Below are 20,424 nucleotides of genomic sequence, written 5' to 3'. Positions count from 1 at the left end.
ATTTGAATTCTAGAAGATGAATATTGCTGACTTAAAACCTAGCAGTCTATCCACTGTGCCACTTAGCTGCCTCCTCATTTTACAAATGAAATCATTGAGGTCACATGATCAAAGGATCATAGATATAGAGCTCAAAAGACCATCAAAAACCACTTCATCCAAATCCCTAATAACACAAATGAAATCAAGTACCCTCATGCAATTTGCCCAATGTGGTCATGACCAAGATGTGAATGAACACAGCTTCTCCACATATAGGTCAAACTCCTTACCTACTGCACCATGAAGTCAATAGTATCAATAGTTCCTTGTTACAATTAATACAATTGAGGTCTATGAAGTAAACAATTCGATTAAATTCAAATACTTCATATCTGACAGAACTAGATTCAAATCCAGATTACAGTTCTGTCTAAATTATTAAAAAAACACAAGAACAAATTTCTGAACAAGTTGTTGTTGTGCTCATTTGTTTCAGTCATGTTCAACTCTTTTTGATCCCAATTGGGGTTTTCTTGGCCAAGACACTGGAGTGGTTTGTTATCTCCCTCTTCAGTTCATTTTAGGAAATTGAGGGAAACAGGATTAAGTGACTTGCCTAGGTCACAGATAGTGAAATGTCTGTGGCCAGATTTGAACTTTTTTTTTTTTCTTTTTGCTGATGCTAGGGATTATATTTGGTCATTGGGAATACAAAGATAAAAATGAAAGATACTTCCATTTGATAGAGAATAAAATTTTTAAATTTTAAGCTTAGGGACAAATATTAGAGTTGTCCCCCAAAATAAAAACCCAAGAGGAGATAGTAAGTAGATAATCTCTTCCTCAGAAGTCAGGTATTCTTGAGACTATAATGGAAGAGAAACACTTACTCTTACTTATTGGATATATTCCTGAGTGAAAAATTATATTAGGTAAAAATGTACATATCAATTGCCAGTTTTTCATTGCCTTACATTATTTTTTTTTCAGCATTGACAATTACAAAACCTTTTGTTCCAATTTACCCCCCCCCCCACTCCCTCCTCCAGATGGCAGGTTGACCAATACATGTTAAATTATATATATATATATATATATATATATATGTACATACACACACACACACACACATCTCCATACAGTTATTTTGCTGTACAAAAAAAATCGGACTTTGAAATAGTGTACAATTAACCTGTGAAGGAAATCAAAAACGCAGGTGGACAAAAATAGAGGGATTAGGAATTCTATGTAGTGGTTCAGACTCATTTCCCAGAGTTCTTTCACTGGGTGTAGCTGATTCAATTCATTACTGCTGTATTGGAACTGATTTGGTTCATCTCATTGTTGAAGGGGACCACATCCATCAGAAATGGTCATCATATAGTATTGTTGTTGAAGTATATAATGATCCCCTGGTCCTGCTCATTTCACTTAGCATTAGTTCATGTAATTCTCTCCAGGCCTTTCTGAAATCATGCTGTTGGTCATTTTTTACGGAATAATAATATTCCATAACATTCATATACCACAATTTATTCAGCCAATCTCAAATTGATGGGCATCCACTCAGTTTCCAGTTTCTGGCCACTACAAAAAGGTTGCCACAAACATTTGTGTACATACAGGTCCCTTTCCCTTCTTTAAGATCTCTCTGGGATATAAGCCCAGTAGTAACACTGCTGGATCATAAGGTATGCACAGTTTGATAACTTTTTGGGCATAGTTCCAAATAGCTCTCCAGAATAGCTGGATGTATTGACAATTCCACCAACAATGTATCAGTGTCCCAGTTTTCCCACGTCCCCTCCAACATTCCACATTATCTTTCCCTGTCATTCTAGCCAATCTGATAGGTATGTAGTGGTATCTCAGAAATTTGCATTTCTCTGATTAATAATGACTTGGAGCATCTTTTCATATGTCTAGAAAAAGTTTCAATTTCTTCATCTGAGAATTATCTGTTCATGTCCTTTGACCATTTATCAATTGGAGAACGGCTTGGTTTCTTATAAATTAGAGTCAATTCTCTATATATTTTGGAAATGAAGCCTTTATCAGAATCTTTGACTGTAAAAATATTTTCCCAGTTTATTGCTTCCCTTCTAATCTTGTCAGATTTGAACTTATAAAGATGTGTGTACCTGACTCCAGATAGGGCATTCTATCTGCTGTACCATCCTGCTGTCCATTCTGAACATGTAGAGTATTCTCCATCAATTAGTCAGTAAATAAAAATAGAATCAACTACATTGAGAGGCAGCAAAATCTTCACCTTTAGACATCTTTAAAAGCTATGTTACCAGTAAATAAAGATATCATAGAAAACAAAATGTTTTGTTTATCTAGTGGTTGGACTACATGATCATAAAAATAGAGCCAGTTATTCCTATAAAGTTCTATTGTTCATTTAAGAAAACTGTTTTGAATTTGTTAGTCATCTTGGTTCAATGTTAAATTTTCTTTTTGAATGGCTTTTCTTAAGTGAATTATGCAAAAGTTCAGAGAATTCTCTTTTGGAGTTTATCTAAGAAGTAGCCATGATATTATTTTGAACCCAAGAAGCCTTCTAACTTGTTTGGTAGTCATTTTTACACTGAAAATATTGGGGATTTTTAAGTTTGTTATTATATTAAACAGGTTTCTTAGGCTTGCTCTAAATCTGCCATCCAAAATGAAAAAACAAACAAACAAACAAAATGCCATTGTATACTTTAAAAGAAGAGGAAGAAGATACTAATTTGTATAAACTCAAGAAATCATTTTTCTGATCTCTTTGAAATTAATACATTATTTCAAGTTATTAATCTTGTTTAAAGGTCTTAAATCATAACAAAATATTACATGTAAGTTGTTTCCACTATTTTGGCAATAATATCCCCTCCATTCCTAAATATCAGCATGGAATTAAATAATGAGAGTTTCAAAAATAATCTTCCACACTGGAATAATTAGAAGCTGAAACCAGGCCCATCTAAAATGATATATAAAAACACAAAAGAAGTGGAGGATCCAATATCAGGGTCCCATGATCTCTGACAACAAAGATCCTGTGACCCTGCTAGAGTATTGCTGAGACACTAGAGAAGATATCTTCATAGAATTGTAGAACCCAGCATTTAGGTATTCTATTTTGCACAAATCTCATGAAACTTAACTGCATGAATTAGTACCTGATACTTTCTCAGGAACTTATGCCCAATGAGGAAACTCATATATACACCTAGGCAAAAGCACTTCATAGCATTAGATCTCCCCACCTCAAAACTCCAGCTACATTGAACAACTACAAAACAATCTGACCTGGTTCTCTTTAATTTTCCTCTCTTTACGCAGTATCCATGATGATAAAAGTATGCTAGTTGAACCAGGAAGAGGGAATATGAGGTATCAGTACCAAAAGACTAAGATTTGGGAAATCAAACTAAGTTATCAATTCCCTATCTCTCTCAGTATTTTCTTTGTTCAATCTTGTAGACTAGGTCTATACTTCTGCTTACCTGATAATTTTCCTATCTCAATTCTTTATTCTTGGTGCTCCCTAGATACCTTAATAGGAAGTTGGTCTTGGTTTTCCAAATATGCTTCCTTTCCTGCCAATTCAAACTCTCCCTTCTCAGATCGTGGGATGAGGCAAAATAGGGGTTGCTTCATTTATGACATACCTGTAAGACTGGGGTGAGATGTAGGACCTCTTCAGACTCTACTTCTGACTCTCCACCATGCTCCAATAATAATAATAATAATTTTTAAAAAAGCTTCCTTTTATTTTGTCCTAACTTCCTCTATTAGAGAAAAAACTCCTTGAGGTCAGAGAGCTTTTCTCTCTGTGCTTGTATTTATATTCATAGTTATTAGCATAGTGCCTGGCACATAATCAGTGTTTCACACATGTTGGCTACCTGGCTGCCTGGCTGTCTGCCTGATTTCATGGTATTTGTAACTGGATTTTAGCTGTTTATTTCATTCTCATCTTGCTTTAGTTGAGTATTAGATCTACACCATTCCTGTATATTCTGAGTCTATCTATGAGAGAAAAATCTATAGAATGATTTATTGTATTTAGACTAGTATGTGAGTTATTCTGGGGAATCTTGATGTTTAGAGCTAGAAGGGACCTTACAGCTCATTGAGCCGAATTCCCTCTTTTTTTTTTTTTTTTTTTTTTTTTTAATAGATAAGGAAACCAAGGAAGGCCTAAAGAGGTGAAGTGACCCAGCACTTAACATATCCCTTGGCACAGTCAACATTTAAGAAATGCTAATTGACTGACCCATGGTGGCAGAGCTAGTAAACATCTGAGTCAAAATTCAAACCTGTCATATTTTATCAGCTATTCTATACTTGAATATTTAGCATAAAGACAATGCTGCTAATATTAATAGCATGTTATTATGTATCATTTAATAGTTTCAAAGCACTTTTCTTACAAGTTTAATTTGAGAGAGATTTATTATTTATGTTGATAAATCTATCATAGTGGAGTCTTTGTGAAATTTAGTCAGATAACTGGTAAGTATTAGAACTAGCCTTGGGATCTGGAGCTCTTGATTCTGGAGACATTATTGTCTTCATTGCATCATTCAACCTCAGCAAATTAGCATCATGCAGACCCTGTGGGCTTTAGAGCTCACATTCATTTATCACTTGATACTCCTCCTGTTGTGTCTCTTTTATAACTCCCTTGAATTAATTTTGTAGATTCATATATATATTTACTTATCATCTCCCCTTAGTCAAATGTAACCTTCTTAAGGATGACAAAATCAAGATGAAAAACTAAATCAATCATCAAACATTTTCTTAATGCTTACTCTATGCCACATGGTTTATTATACACTTAAACTGAAATTCAATGGAAGAAACTCTGGACTTGGAATAAGAATATTTTCATCCAAGAATAAGCTGGTCTTCCATAACTACAAGTATCTATCCAGTGTGTCAGAAGCCTTCCTTCTGATCTTTTCATTTTCATTAGTACCATCCCTAGCCAAAGTTTTATTGTTTTTTGTTATTTTATAACTGGCCAATTTCTTTTTCTGAACATTTGTTTTCTAGTTATTATTATTTACACTATTCCTGTAAATGAATCATTATTAGTCATGTTCTGGGGTCAATTCCTGCTTACTATTGTTGTCTTTTATATTAATTACCATTTTGATGATTGTATCTGGGGTCAATTCTTGCTTACTATTGTTGTCTTTTGTATTAATTAACATTTTGATGATTGTATCTTACATGATGATTGTGTTTCATAATTAAGAGCTAGAGCATCAGCAAGAAAACATTGGTCTTAAAATAATGGATTGATGTGTTAAAAAAAATTATTAGAATTATTGAAAATTTTGCACAGTACCCCTAAAACAATCTTGCCTGTTCTTTTTCCTCCATTCAATTATATATCTGGCTCATTGTCCTTCTGCCACAGTCCATGAAACTCATTTTGAAATATTGGGAATTGATGCAATTTATGCAATGTTTTACACAAAGAGGGGCACATATAGCACCTTATCATTCTAGAAGTAATAGAGAGCCACTGGAGTTTATTGACTAGAAGAACAGCATGGCTAGATCTAAACTCTAGATAACTGAGTGAAGGATATATTGATAGAGAAATTTGAGGCAGAAACAGCTACAAAGCTACTGTAATAGTCCAGGCAAGTGGTGATGAGAACATGAAATGAGGTGACAAGTAGAAAGGAATGTACGTGAGATACACGAAGAGGGGCACATATAGAACCTTATCATTCTAGAAGTAATAGAGAGCCACTGGAGTTTATTGACTAGAAGAACAGCATGGCTAGATCTAAACTCTAGATAACTGAGTGAAGGATATATTGATAGAGAAATTTGAGGCAGAAACAGCTACAAAGCTACTGTAATAGTCCAGGCAAGTGGTGATGAGAACATGAAATGAGGTGACAAGTAGAAAGGAATGTACGTGAGAGGTGTTATCAAAGTAAAAATGGCAAGATTTGGCAATAGATTTTTACTTAGTATTGGTTGCAGGGGGCTAGCTGTCAAAAGTGACAAGAAAGTTACAAGCTTGGGAATCTGGGAAAGTGACAGTAATAGTAAGAGAAATAAGAAAATCAGGAAGAGGGGAGAATTTTGAGGGAAAGACTATATATTCTTTTTGGAGTTTGTTGGATTTGAAATACCTATGAAATCCAGTTTGAGGAGTCTGAAACACAATTAGTCATGTGGATGTGGAAATCAATTTCATCAAGGTGATAATTGAAATGAGGGGAGTTGGTAAGAATACCAAGAGAGATTTTGTTATGGGAGAAAAGTAGAAGACCAAAAGCACCCTTACAGTTAGTCAGCATGAACTAGATGAAAATCCACCAAAGGAAAATGAGAAGCCATCAAATATGGTTTTTATAAAAGGAGAGGGAGAAGAAATGAAGGAAGGAAGGAAAGAAGGAAGGAAGGAAGGAAGGAAGGAAGGAAGGAAGGAAGGAAGGAAAAAAAGAAGGAAGGAAGGAAAAAAAGAAGGAAGGAAAGGAGAGAGGGAAGAAGAGACATTAACAATGTCCTTTTCTGGGAGAGAAATACAAAAAAAAAATACACATTGAAAAAGGGACACTAAATTTAGCAATTAGTAGATCATTGGTAACTTTGGAGAAGGAAGTTTCAGCTGAGTGATGAAAGCAGAAGTCAAACTTCAAAGAGTTTAAAAGTGAGTAGAAGTGGAATGGTAATACATAATATGCAGATGGCTTCCTCAAGTAGTTCAGACAGAAAGGGAAGTAAAGAAATCAGACAATAACTAATAGGAATGGTTGAATCAAGTGAGATTCTGTTGTTGTTGTTTTAGGATGTGAAAGCATATGTGTGTTTGAAAGCAGCAGAGAGGGAGCCAATAGGTATAAAAAGATTGAAGATTAGAGAGATAATGTAGACAATAGTGGAAACAATCTGATAGAGAAAAGAGGAGAAGATGGAACAAGAAAACAAGGAGAGTAGAACATAGCGTATAATTGAACTGGTTCACCAGAAAATAGAAAAACGAAGACAGTTTATTTGGGAAAGAACTGAAAGGTAGAAGGAATGGACATAATAGTGAGGAGGCATAAAAGAGTTAGGACTCATATGGCATAGAAAATGATAGAATGATATTTATGGTCAGATAGGTATGAGAAAGTAGATATATGGCAGAACAATGTCCTTTTTACTAACTTTTTAATAAACATCCATGATTTTTATTTTCCCTGATTTCATTTTATTGTTTCATTTATTTGGTTGTATAGCACCAGTGGATGCTTAGGGAGGTTTTGAAGTCCAAGCATGATGATTCCATTATCAATGATAAAAAATTGCCATAGGTATGCTAACAAATTTGTGCCCATTTTCTATTTGTTAGTCACCTGGCTATTTCATATATAAATACTCTGAGGATGATTAGTCTTATTTGACTTTCATGACAACATTTTGGCACTTATTTTCCCCTCCACTGTTTTTATTATCTTGTGAAATGCTGCTGCTTTTAATTTTCTGCCATTGTTTATAGTGTTTTACAGATAATTTTTGAATCCTTGGCCAACACTGATCTTATCTATAGCTATGTTGCTGCTTCTTAAGAGAATAAATGCTTCCTGATGACAGTGATTTCTAGGCTGTTTTGACTTCCACCTAGTGGCAATTTATGCCATTGTTTAAACTTTTGTAACAACTCATAATAATCAGTGGTATGCATATTTGATTAAGATAAAATGGATTTAATAATAGCCATAGAGGGGATCACCTCAGGTAGTTCTGGATAAATAGGGGAAAGGAAGAGACACAATTTCATTAGATCATTGTTAGGTTTAGGAGGAAACCTTAGTGAACATCTAATTCAGCTCTATCATTTTATAAAAAGAGAATCTTCAGTCCGAAAGTGTTAAATTGGCCTAAAATAATTTGTCCTTATTATTGAACAAAATAGTATTTAATAACTAAACTTCCAAATTCATTTTATAAATAACAGAAAATGATAGGAAAATAAAAGTTTAGATAGACAAACAAAAAGAAATCTGAGTCATTCAAAATTTCCCTGGATCTAAGAGATAAGGGGACTGATAGTCTAAAATCATTACTGCAATAGCCTTGGATTATTACACAGTAGGTGTAATAATCAGCAAAGTTGAAAGTTAAATGTTTGGGTAAAACATACTAGTGACTATAGAAAATGCTTCACTCCATTTTCTCTATGGAGCAACACCACTTTGAGCAAAAACCATATATTTCATCTTATCCACTTTCATTATTCTACCTACCACATACTTAGGAAAGAAGGAAAGAAGGAAGGAAAAGTAAGTAAGAAATTGGAGAGAAAATGATGAAAGATTACAAAGATGCAGAGGCTTTTCCATGATGGACTTCACATATGCAGATGTATGAAGGCTCTTTGTTGTCCTTAACATGAAGAAATCCAGATACTAGAACTCTTTTCATTAATAATGAAAGTTGACTGCTTTGCTATTTAAGAGACAAGCTCAAGAAGTTACCTAAGGAACGTGAAAGTTGTCACTTTGCCAAGATAATGCAACTGTCCTATTATAATAGACATGGTTTGAACTCAGAACTTCTTGCTTCTAAGCCTAGTACTTTCTTTACCAGTGCTTCTGTTTATATATATATATATATATATAATAATTTTAATTTCTTCTTGAAATTAAAAAAAATTGACTTTTTCCTCACATTTGCTCTTGTTGGGGGTGACATTTGAAAGATAGAATTACAAAAGCATAGATTTGAAATGACATTTCAAGATGGAAAGTAAATGAGGTAAGTTTCTCAAATTATCAATTGACTGAGAGACACAGAATTTCCATTGGTTGTCTTGTGAGTTCACAGGTCCAAGCTTATTATTATTATTTGTTGGTAGGTCTATTCTAATAATAACTAACTTTTACATCATGCTTTGGAGATTGTAAGGTGCTTTACAGATTATTCTCTCATTTGATCCTAAAAATAAACTTAGGAGATAGATGTTATTATTATCCCCATTTTATAGTTGACAAAACTAAGCCCCACAGAGGTTAAGTGACTTGTCTAAAATCTCATGAATGTCTTAGATTAGATTTGAACTCGGATCTTGCAGACTCCAGGACTAGCTCCCTGGAGCTATTATGTCATTTAGCTGCCTTTATGTAATTACTCTTCACATGAAAAGCTCAATTAGTCTTGATCAGCTACTTCAAATCATGATAGATTACTTCATCAATGCTACTGCTCCTTCTATCAGTGCATATGTCCTTCTTCTTTTTTTTTCCTCTGAGGCAATTGGGATTAAGTGACTTGCCCAGGGTCACACAGCTAGGAAGTGTCTGAGACCAGTTTTGCCCTCAAGTCCTCCTGACATAAGGGCTAGTGCCCTATCCACTGCACCACTTAGCTGCCCCCTGGCTATGTCTTCTCATCTTGTCCATGGCTGCCTATAAATCCTACATATGTTTTCCATTCAACATAATAGAGAACTATTAAATTAAATATAAGAAAGCAAGGCCTTCCTATTGGCCTTGAATGGATACCAATAGGGCAAACAGGCTGGCCATGAGTGACTGTGCTTTCTCTAAATAATTAGCCTGCCTTCTTTTCTGCTTATACATGGCTTGATAATATCTTGTATATCACTTCTCCTATGTATTTGTTCACTGGTAGCCTACCAAAGCCTATCACCACTCACTATGCCTCTTGCTATTGACAGCCTTTTTTCTTTTGGTTCCCATAAAGACTGTGGCACTGCAGCTTCATAGCCATGTAACATCACTGAATGGATTTTGGCATAAAAAATAAGGATTTGTTTCAGAGGAAAGTGTGTTGGTGCCATAAAAAAAATTACTGGATAATTTTCTAAATGTAATCTAGTCTTTCTTCCTGCTATTCAATATTGACTTCTGTTCATTGTCTACCTGAAGTGTTTGTTCAAGTTTTGCATACTAATGGAACAACTCTTTGCGCTGTCCATCTATCTACATGGCAGTGCCTAAACAATTGGCATTCTTTGTCCATTTGATTTATCCCATGCAGATTAATTTGGCTGAGTATTTTTGGTTGATAATAGAAGTCATTTAGGAGGCTTTGCATTTACATAATTTGATGAAATCAACATAATGTTATGCACAAACAGGATGAAATACAGTTAAGATAATTCAAAATGTATATCTGTGAAATTACCAAGAAGCAAATTATAAGAAAGATGGTAATAATCTTTGTTTTACCTTTGTCACAATTAGTAATACATTTTTACCTGAAAAAAAGATTTTTAGTCACACTAGAAAAAACATCAATTATGTTTTATATACTGATGAGGACTAATGATCTAATAGTAAATGCAATTTTTAAAAATTATACTAATTAGTATTTATTGTATCATCTTGTTTTTTTTAATTATCTGCGTTATTTAATAGTAAAATACTCCTAAGAAAATCAAAAGTTTTATCTCATGTACAGAAAACTAGTTTTTTCCTTTTCTATAATTGAACCTTATTATAGTTTTCTTTATTTTCTTCAAAGTATTTAAGACATTTTCTTTAACTTTTCCTTCTCCTTCTTCCCTTCATTTTTTTTTTCCTTCTCTAGATTTAATGTTAATTCTCTTGTACGATCAGTCCAGATTATATGTGTCTCAAAAGTTTTGTTTGTGTTGGGGCTATCTCTGAATAAATTAATTTACTTCAGTCATATTCTTATTTGGTGATGTGCATGCTATGTATCCTTCAAGATCTAAACTCTTATTTTAACTTCCCTATAAAACCTTCCCCATAAATACTGTTTTTTAAAAACTTTCTGGTGTTTTAAGATGATATCTATACTCCACAGTGATATTTTATCAAGGGAAAAATATATGTAAGGTTGTACAACATAAAACTATATTTTTAAAAATACAAGGAAATTGGGTAATTGAGGAACAGCAGTTAGAAGAACCAGGTTTAGGAAATCATATTTGAACTGAGCTTTTAAAGAAAGATTAGGAACTCTTAAGAGGAAGAGGTGAAAGAAAACAAAACAAAGCATTTCAGACACAGGGAATTTCTATTGAGATGGAAGATGGAAAGAGGACAAGTTTAAATCCCAAACAAAATCACTTGCCCATGGAAACATGGTTACTAAATGTTGAAGATGGGATTTGAACCAGAGTTCTCTGATTGCAAATTCACTGTTTTTTTTCTATTATTTTAAAGAAAATTAAAATGTATGTTGTATTAAAATTAAATAGATCAATAAAAAAGAAAAGGCATATTATGTACAAGGGTAGTTTGTTGCTAACTCTAGTGCTTAAAGATGCAACTTCTGGTACTTCATACTCTCTTCCTTACCAATGAGAAGTAGCTACCATAGTCTTGCCAATTAATCAACTGAGAGGAGCTAGTACATGTTCAGTTACTGGTGGCAGTCTTGCTACTTATATGGAACCAATTCTTTTCTTATATCAGGGCTTTTGCCCTCTTAGTCAGCCAGTGATGGCCATGGGGTCAAAAGCTTTTTAGAATGTATGGTGTAGAATCAGAGGTGTGTTTGGTAGTTAACAAGTTTTTTGAAAATGCATTATGCAGTTTTAAGTTTAATCTGCCTCATTCACATGTTTCCCACCACTTTCTTAAGTCTGGGCAATCAATGGGACAGTTACGACAATAAGTCCCACATTGATTTGTACAGTATTTATCATGAGGGGGAGGGAGGAGATTTAGCAATTGTAATTTATTTTTTGGAGGTGGGAACTAGATAGACTTGGCCAGGGTCACATCTAAGAAGTATTAAGTATCTAGGGCTAAGTTTGAACTCAGGTTCTCCTGATTCTGGGGCCATTGCTTTATCCATTGCACTATCTATCTAGCTGCCCCATTACTGTAGACAGTTCCAGTAGGTTCCATCACACATTCGGCTAAACTATCTTCAAATTTTAAAGCAACAAAATGCAAAATTTCCTTTCTTTATATAGTTCAAGGTCCCTAATTCCCATAGTTTTGCTTCATACTCTCAAATAAAATCACTCAAACGTCTAAGATTCAGCAATTCACTGTTGATGGTTGTGGGGCTTATTAACACCATCAGAAAATTTAAGAAAAACAAGTAAAAGTAAACTTCAACCAGCAGACTGCAATATTTCTTTTGGCTCTTCCCTTTAGCACCCCACACCTCTTCTTACCTTTCTAAGAAAAAGGGAAATGAAAAGAATGAGCAGGTTCAAAAGTACTAATAGCTTCCAGAGCAAGTGTTCTAAGGAAACAATAGAGAAACAAACTGTGGACTGGGATTCTGTTTGATTCACCTTTGGCAGCTACAAGTATCACCCATAGCTTGACTTGGTCATTCTCCATGTAGTCTGGCTGCCTCTAGTCCATTCCCATCTGGTCTGTACCAGATGGCTACTCAAGGACAGCCCAGCCTCTATAAAATGGTTCCATAAAGAAATTTCATTTCATGCTTAGTATTTTCCTATTAGTCACAAAGCCATCATGCCTATCCTCTCTTCCCTGCTACAGAAACTGTTCTAGCTCCAAATGCCTTCTTTCTCTTCTTTCTTCTCTTTTTCATCACTTAAAAAAAAAAGAAAAGAAAAAAGAACTCTGTGTAGAAGTCTCTCCAAGGGCAAAAGAAATGGAAACCTAAGAACTATGAGAAATGTATGCCTATACACATTTCCTGGCTTATTTGAATCTCTTTACAATCCCCTTTTTTTAGCCTCATCTTCCCAGGTGGTCTTGGAACTGAGTTACACCAAGGTTTGCTAAGATGCCAAAAATATTATTTATAGGGGGGATAATTATGTAGTTGGTGCCACAAAAAAAAATTGGAAAAAAAAATATGATTCTGTTCCACAGATTTTAAAAGGGAATATTTTAAGGGGAATAAGAAAGACGAAAAAAAAAAGTGTTTATATAAAATATAAATATTCATATATTGTACTTCTCTTCCTCCTCAGCTCCAATTATATATTTGATTCTTCCATAACTAGTTATCCTACAAAAAGCCAGCATAATTAGGGAGGGGCGATCGGGATCCATTATCATTTCCCTGCTGGCATTTTGAATTGTATGTCCCATAGGAATCTCATATTGAATGTATCCAAAATAAAATTCTCTCTCTCTCTCTCTCTCTCTGTGTGTCTCTATCTCTTTGTCTCTGTCTCTGTCTCTCTCTCTCTGTGTCTCTGTCTCTGTCTCTGTGTGTGTGTGTGTGTGTGTGTGTGTGTGTAAACTCATCTCTGATTTCTCAGTTTCTGCCCTTTCAAGGTTTATAAGCTCTGATTCATCCTTTATTCTTCATTCCCCTCTCCACAAACAGTTGTTTCCATGTCTTTTTTATTCTTGCCTCCACATTCTGTCTCATATATCCCACTGCTCTCTATTCACATGGTCTCAACTCTTGAAAAGTTGCCTTTAAAAGAATCATGATGGTATAGAGAACAGGGACTAGCAAAGATTCAAACCTGGCTTCTAACCTATACTGGCTGCATGGCTCTTGGAAAGTCACTTCCTATTTTGAGGTCTCAGGAAACCTTTCAAAACTTTTAAGTTGCTGATTTGTAAGAGCTCTTTAGACTGAAGAAAAAAAGGTCAGACCAAAATAAAGCAAAAACCAAATAAATGACAAATGACCTTAACAACTGAAAAACATAAAAGCGCTGTGACATTTTTGTTAATAATATGGAAGTATTCATTATGTTCTGAGGAAAAATCATAGACCTGGAGTTGTAAGGTACTTTGGAATTCATCCATCTTTTTTTATATGAAAACAACTGAGACTCAGAAAAGTAAATTGGCTTATCTAAAGTCATACAGGGTATGGGTACTAAAGATAGGATTTGAACCCATTTGCTTTGATTTGGAAGACAGTTCTCACTACCATGTTGCCCTCTAGATTTTTGTTTTTTCCACAGATGGGAAATAATTATCTTATTTTTATCATATTATATATATAAATCATGATATGATTTATCATGTCATAAAATATGATAATATTTTATCATATTGGAAATACTGGTATTCCCAGGTTCTTGGATTCATGGTTCTGCACTGTTTCCATCAAGGTCCCAAGGAGAGATGATGGTTAAGGAAATGGTGGCGTTTTGACTTGCCCATCGTATCACTTTATGTTTTCCCCTCAAGTTACCCTGTTTCTTCATCTAGATTAGCCCATCTGACTTGTCAGTGGCCATCGGTTTATAGTTGGCAAAGATGGCTGGTCCATTTACCACAGAAGCCACTTTTCTAGATGACAGAATAGTCTTAGAGTGGATGGGGATTGGTGCTATCAACTATAAGTAGCTCCTGTGTTTATTTGCCTATTACTGATAATTTAGTAATTGTTATTGGTTGTCATAAGAAAGATGAACTCCCTATCTCCACAATGAGCTTGCTTTCAGGGACTGAGCTGGAGACATATCTAGGAGCTTGAGGGAAATTTCAATTCTCAAGTCTCTTGGACTTAAGTTCTTGGGTGGTCTCTATCACAGTTTGAAGGCAAGTGGTAATCAGGGTGATAGTGATACATCTTTCCTTCTGTCTCTCTCAAAGTACTTTAAAGTACTCTGCTGCTTCACTAGGTGGCTTGCTTCTTCATTGGGGAGAATTTATTCATGTAAATAACTTTCTGTGTGTGTTTGGATGTTTACACACACATATACACATGTGCACATACATACATGTATGTGTATACATGTGTGTATGTATACATGTGTGTATGTATACACACAATATATATATATTGTGTATGTATACACACTATATATATATATATATATATATATATATATATATATATCCATGTACATATGTATATATTTATGGACTTCTACATAGCATATAAAATATTATTATGTATAATTGTCTAGTTAAAACTTCTTTAAGACTTTTTTCATTTGAAATATGATATGACTATTTTTTACTTAATGGAATAAGCATGATTCACCATGATCAGTTTGTTAGTTGATTATGTTAGTTGAATTTTGTCATTGACTTTGACTAAAAAATCTTAAATGTATAATAAAATATATTTAAGGGAAATTGTGGTTCATATATATAATGCTTACTTACAATACAATACATCCTTAAGAATGAAAATGCCTTTTCTAATTCTACGTACAGTTTATTTACATGTGCATACATACATACATTTGAATGAGATGTGTAATTATAGGCATGGTACACATGCAGACTTGTAAAAACAGATTAAATTCTTCCAAAAGGAAAAAAAATAGAAGTAAATATAGCTAAGCATTTAGCCTATCTGCACATCCGCACATCCAAAAAGAGAGGGCAGATATGTGCAGAAACACCCACTCTTTCACAATTAATCAGTAAATAAGTACTTATTAAATAACTGCTTTCTGCCGGACAATCTGCTAAGCCACAGTGATACCAAAAAACAGTCCCTTCTCTCTGGAAGCTTACAATCTAATGGGAAAAACAACATGAAAATAACTTTGTAAAAACAATATACGCTTATACATAGATAGGCATATTCATATAGACACACATATATACATAGACAAACACACCTACATATATACTATATGTATATAGACAAATATATACACATAATATATAAATATAAACATATATCCACACTGTCTGTCTGTCTCTCTCTCTCTCTATATATATATATATATACATACACACATATATATATATATATACATATAGAGAGGTGAACATATGCATACTCATACACACACACATATACAAATCTATGCACATACATATAAATTTACAATTAATTTTATATATAAATATATATGCATATATATTAGCATATACATATATAATGTGTACATGTGTATATGGTGATCAACAAAGGAGAGGTACTAAAATTTAGGATGATAAGGTATGGAAAGTCTGCTTTTTTTTTTTTTTTAATTATGTATCATAAAGATTTTGAGATTAGGAATACATATAGCAAACCTAAGTTCCCAGCAAACCTCTTTTCAGCAGAGAAGCAAATATTTCTTAAGTAAACATTTTTTCCCCTCATTTTTAAATCCCATTGCTTTGTAATCAGTTTCTCAACATTGTTACAGCCATCTTCTACAGGCTTAATTGAAGTTTAAATTTTTCTTTATCCCATTAGTAAGGAAGTTGCTTTAAAAATGGGAGAAACAAAATGGCTGTCTGCTTTTCTAGATAGCTGCCAAATTCTCTTAGATCTTTGGAGTAGATGTAATTAAAAATCTATACCCACAACCCAGCCCCCTCCCCAGGTGACCATATTTATTTGGTGAGGTCATTAATCACTGTTATGTGTATCATTTATGCACAATGCATGGCCATTTCAGGTTATGATTGACCTGATTTATATTCCATGAGCTGTCATCTAAACTTAATCATGTTTATTACATGCATTTGTCTGTAACCTGAGAGAGGAAGAAGTTATAAAGGCTTTTTAGAAAATATTTTATATTACAACAGACATATAGAGAACTAAGCTTTCGTTTTCAATGTAGCACTATTCTCATATTGCAAGAACAGCATGATCTCAATTTTTGTTTCATTAGAACAAAAGAAAGTTTCATTGTAAGGATCAAGCAATATGTATCATAAATAAATATGGATTTCAATTTGTTATTACTTAATGGATGCCCATCAATTGGAGAATGGTTGGGTAAATTGTGGTATATGACTGTTATGGAATATTATTGTTGTGTAAGAAATGACCAGCAGGATGAATACAGAGAGACCTGGAGAGACTTACATTAACTGATGCTAAGTGAAGTGAGCAAAACCAGGAGATCATTGTACACTTCAACAATGATACTGTATGAGGATGTATTCTGATGGAAGTGGATTTCTTTGACACAGAGAAGATCTAACTCAGTTTCAATTGATCAGTGATGGACAGAAGCAGCTACACCCAAAGAAAGAACACTGGGAAATGAATGTAAACTCTTTGCATTTTGGTATTTCTTCCCGGGTTATTTTTACCATCTGAATCCAACTCTTCCTGTGCAACAAGAGAACTGTTCGGTTCTACACATTCTACACATTCATACACATTCTACACATATATTGTATCTAGGAAATACTGTGACATATTTAACATGTATAGGACTGCTTGCCATCTGGGGGAGGGGGTGGAGGGAAGGGTGGGGAAAAGTCGGAACAAAAGTGAGTGCAAGGGATAATGTAAAAAATTACCCTGGCATGGGCTCTGTCAATAAAAAGTTATAATTATGAAAAAAAAGAAGAAAATATGTTATTACTTTGGAAGTTCCTCTTTAAACATAAAAAAGTGAAATTTGCTAAATTTGACTGTATGATTGGGTAAGGAAATACCTTGAGTTCAGAGAGTCCTAATCTTCACTGTACCATCTATCTTGATCAGAAACAAAGACATAATTCAGATGATATTTATATACACGTATTTGAAAGATTTCATTTGTTGTTCTTTGGTTAGTTGATCGAACCTTTTACTAAGATGGTATAGGGAAATCCTGGTGAGGAAACATTATCAAAGAAAAACAGTACCTGCTCTGTTGCTTGTCATCTGAGACAGCTGGTGTGCGTGAAAGGCAAAATTAAATTTAGATTTTCCTGGCTCCATGGATAGCTCTCTACAAGGCAATGTTTCCTTTTTTGCTTGAGTTTGAATATATGTGTATAAACCAGATTTTTCTCTTATTTGTGTTCCCCAAATTTTTTTTAGACAGTTGACAAATACTCTTTAATTGTTAGAGAAGATGTAATTAAAATATGGCCAGAGTTGATCACATTTATGTGGTTGGTTTACTAAGCAAAGACTTAATAAAAAAGAGATTTTCTTCAAGAGATAAGGATGTGTGTGTATGTGCGTACTCATGTGTGTATGTATATATGTGTGTTTGTGTGTATGTGTGTGTGTGTGTTCTAAGATTCTTCCCCCCTCCCCCCTTTTCTACTTATAAAAAAGTATGTTTAAAACTTGGTGTTATTTTTTTTTTAATTTGCTAGGAGAAAAAGATGGGGTAACTATCTTCAAAACTAAGATGCTTGTTTCAAGAATTATATATATTTAATCATGCTGGATCATGTTGGTCATTTTTAGAGAATAATATCTGATATGATAATTTCATGATTAATTCTTTTTTTTTGTTTGTTTCTGACAGTTACCCTGCTGTATGTGAATTCTTACAGCACAATAACTTGTTATCTATACTCCGAGCCCATGAAGCCCAAGATGCAGGGTAAGTGATTTCTGGGACTTTAAGAAATGGCCTTTGACCCTTCTTCCCTTCTTTTTGAGGCTGGAGGATTGGGAGTGTGGATTTGGATGATTGTAGACAATATCAGACATTTTTGTTGTGATTAGCTTTGCCAAACAGTTTATTACTATTATAAAAAGCACAGCACTTTAGAAGAGTAGGGGAGGGTTGCTTTGAGGAATAAAGATTTTCCCAAAAGTCTTAGTACAGTTTGGTCTTTTAATAGCTTAAAACTACACCAAAAATTTTGGGATACCCTTTTAGGATGTAAAGATGATATAAAAACAAAAGCTGTCAAAAGCAATCTGTACTGTCCCAGCACTATTTAAATATAATGATAATTAATTGACATTTATTTATATATAACCTTTTTAAAATTTACAAATTGTTTCCCATACGTTGTCTCATTTAAACCTCACAAGCACTGTGAAGTGAGTTCTATAAGCCTTATCATTCCTACAAATAAAACTGAAGCCCAGTGAAAAATTAAATGAATTATTCAGGGTCACACAGCTAGTTACTATCTGATGGACCTTCAGACCCAGAGGCACTCTGTACAATAAGGCACAGTGCTTCACAAACCATACTATTTACTGATCCCTAATATCTTCCTGCCCTGTTCTGCCCTACTTTCATGTTTGCATTAACCTATTCTTCCTTTATTAGGAAGAGTTACTGTTCTTGTACCCCATCTCAATTCTTTGGGTTTTTTTTTCCCCTTCTTTTTCTATGGTACAGCTTAAGTGTCGTTTCCTAAATGATACCACAGCTATCATTCCTCCCTCTTAGAGTTTTTCTGAGTGAATTTGATAACAGGAAAACTTGTATTCTCTTTATATACATATAAATATATACATATAAGAATATACACACAGATTTACCTATAATATACCATACATATGTTCTATCTATACAAATAACTATATATACATATACATTTATGTTTATACACATCTGTTTGGGTACATATGGTATATATGTGTAAATTTATACATATATACATACACACACATACATACATACATACATACATACACAATTGCTCATAAGCATCTTGAGGGCAGGAAGAAGGTTGCTCAGTACTTGGACATAATAAGCACTCAATTAATGTTGTATTCATTCTTTTTTTTTAGTTAAATGCAAAGATAAGAGATAATATTTCCCAACTAAAATACATATTTTACATAGAATTGAACAAATACCATGTTGAACATTCAAGTAACTTGTATAACCCAGAAGTCTGAGAACCATGAAGGTAATGAATGACTTTCCAAAGCTTCCTACTTTTGCCTTGGTGGAATAGTAATATAACTAGGTATCAGTGGTCTAAGATAGCCTGACATCTGTGATCAATAAGCATGCATTTATTAGATATTTATTACATGCCAGGCACTGTGGTAGGGGCTTGGGAAGGGCAGAAAAACAAAAATTAAATAGCCTCTGCTCTCCAGAAGCTCAATCAAATCACATTCCAAGTTCTAATCACAATCAGGTCATTTCATTCAGTAAAATATTGGGCACAAGATGAAGGAAAGAACATGTGTCTTCCTGAAACTGAAGAATTATAGTCTTGTTGCTGAGTTCTGATTGAGATTTTTTTCTTAATGGACCATATCAGTCTGGCCAAGAAAATTATTACCTTGAGAGCATTTATTCTGAACATATCACTTCACTGAAACAAAGTACCAGTGATTTGGTCATAGCAGAAGCTTGGGAGTGGACATGAAGAAGTCCTTTCCTATTATATCTATCATTAGCCCTTGACTAAGATACTAAGGAGGAAAAAAAAGTTTGTATTGGGAAGAAACATATGCATTCAAGAACCATTCTATTACAGAATATCTATTAAAGCTCAAAAGCCCAGCACCTGCATACCTTTTAGAAGTTGTGAGTCAGTCTGGCAGAGAGCCTGAATGAAATTAGTCTTATTATTGTGCCTGGGCCTTCACGTATCTTTATGGAGGAGTTTGTCAAATTGGATCTTTTCAATTGAACAAGTATTGTTGAGTGCTACTAAGGGTGAAATTGAGTAGTTGATGCAATAGAGTCATTGCAATAACTTAAAGCAGTCTTTTTCCTTTTGAAACAGTTATTTACTGTCACAGCCTGTTTGTAAAATCATGGGCCTAAAAATGAAAAAGATTGTCTTACCCATGCAATATTTTGCTCATTCACAAACACAAGATAAATGTTTTTTAGAGATTTCCAAAGGACTAGAAAGATTTTCTTCCTGGATTGGCATCAGTTTCTTTAAGTTCAAAGAAATGATATGAAGATAT

At 33.9% G+C, this 20,424-nt stretch overlaps 1 protein-coding gene across 2 annotated transcripts in view; it reads left to right on the top strand.

Annotated features, from left to right (window-relative positions):
• The window catches only part of PPP3CA (protein phosphatase 3 catalytic subunit alpha), a 359,353-nt gene that overhangs the window by 287,437 nt on the left and 51,492 nt on the right, over positions 1-20,424 (top strand). For both annotated transcript variants that reach the window (XM_031941911.1, XM_031941910.1), the window contains exon 7: positions 18,050-18,127. In XM_031941911.1, the coding sequence (XP_031797771.1) occupies positions 18,050-18,127 (78 nt within the window). The remainder of the gene's footprint in view (positions 1-18,049; positions 18,128-20,424) is intronic.

The sequence above is a fragment of the Sarcophilus harrisii genome, chromosome 6 (genome assembly GCF_902635505.1).
Source record: "Sarcophilus harrisii chromosome 6, mSarHar1.11, whole genome shotgun sequence".
In the NCBI taxonomy this organism is placed as follows: domain Eukaryota; kingdom Metazoa; phylum Chordata; class Mammalia; order Dasyuromorphia; family Dasyuridae; genus Sarcophilus; species Sarcophilus harrisii.
The sequence above is the reverse complement of the archived record's forward strand: the minus strand, read 5'-3'. Positions and strand labels throughout refer to the sequence as shown.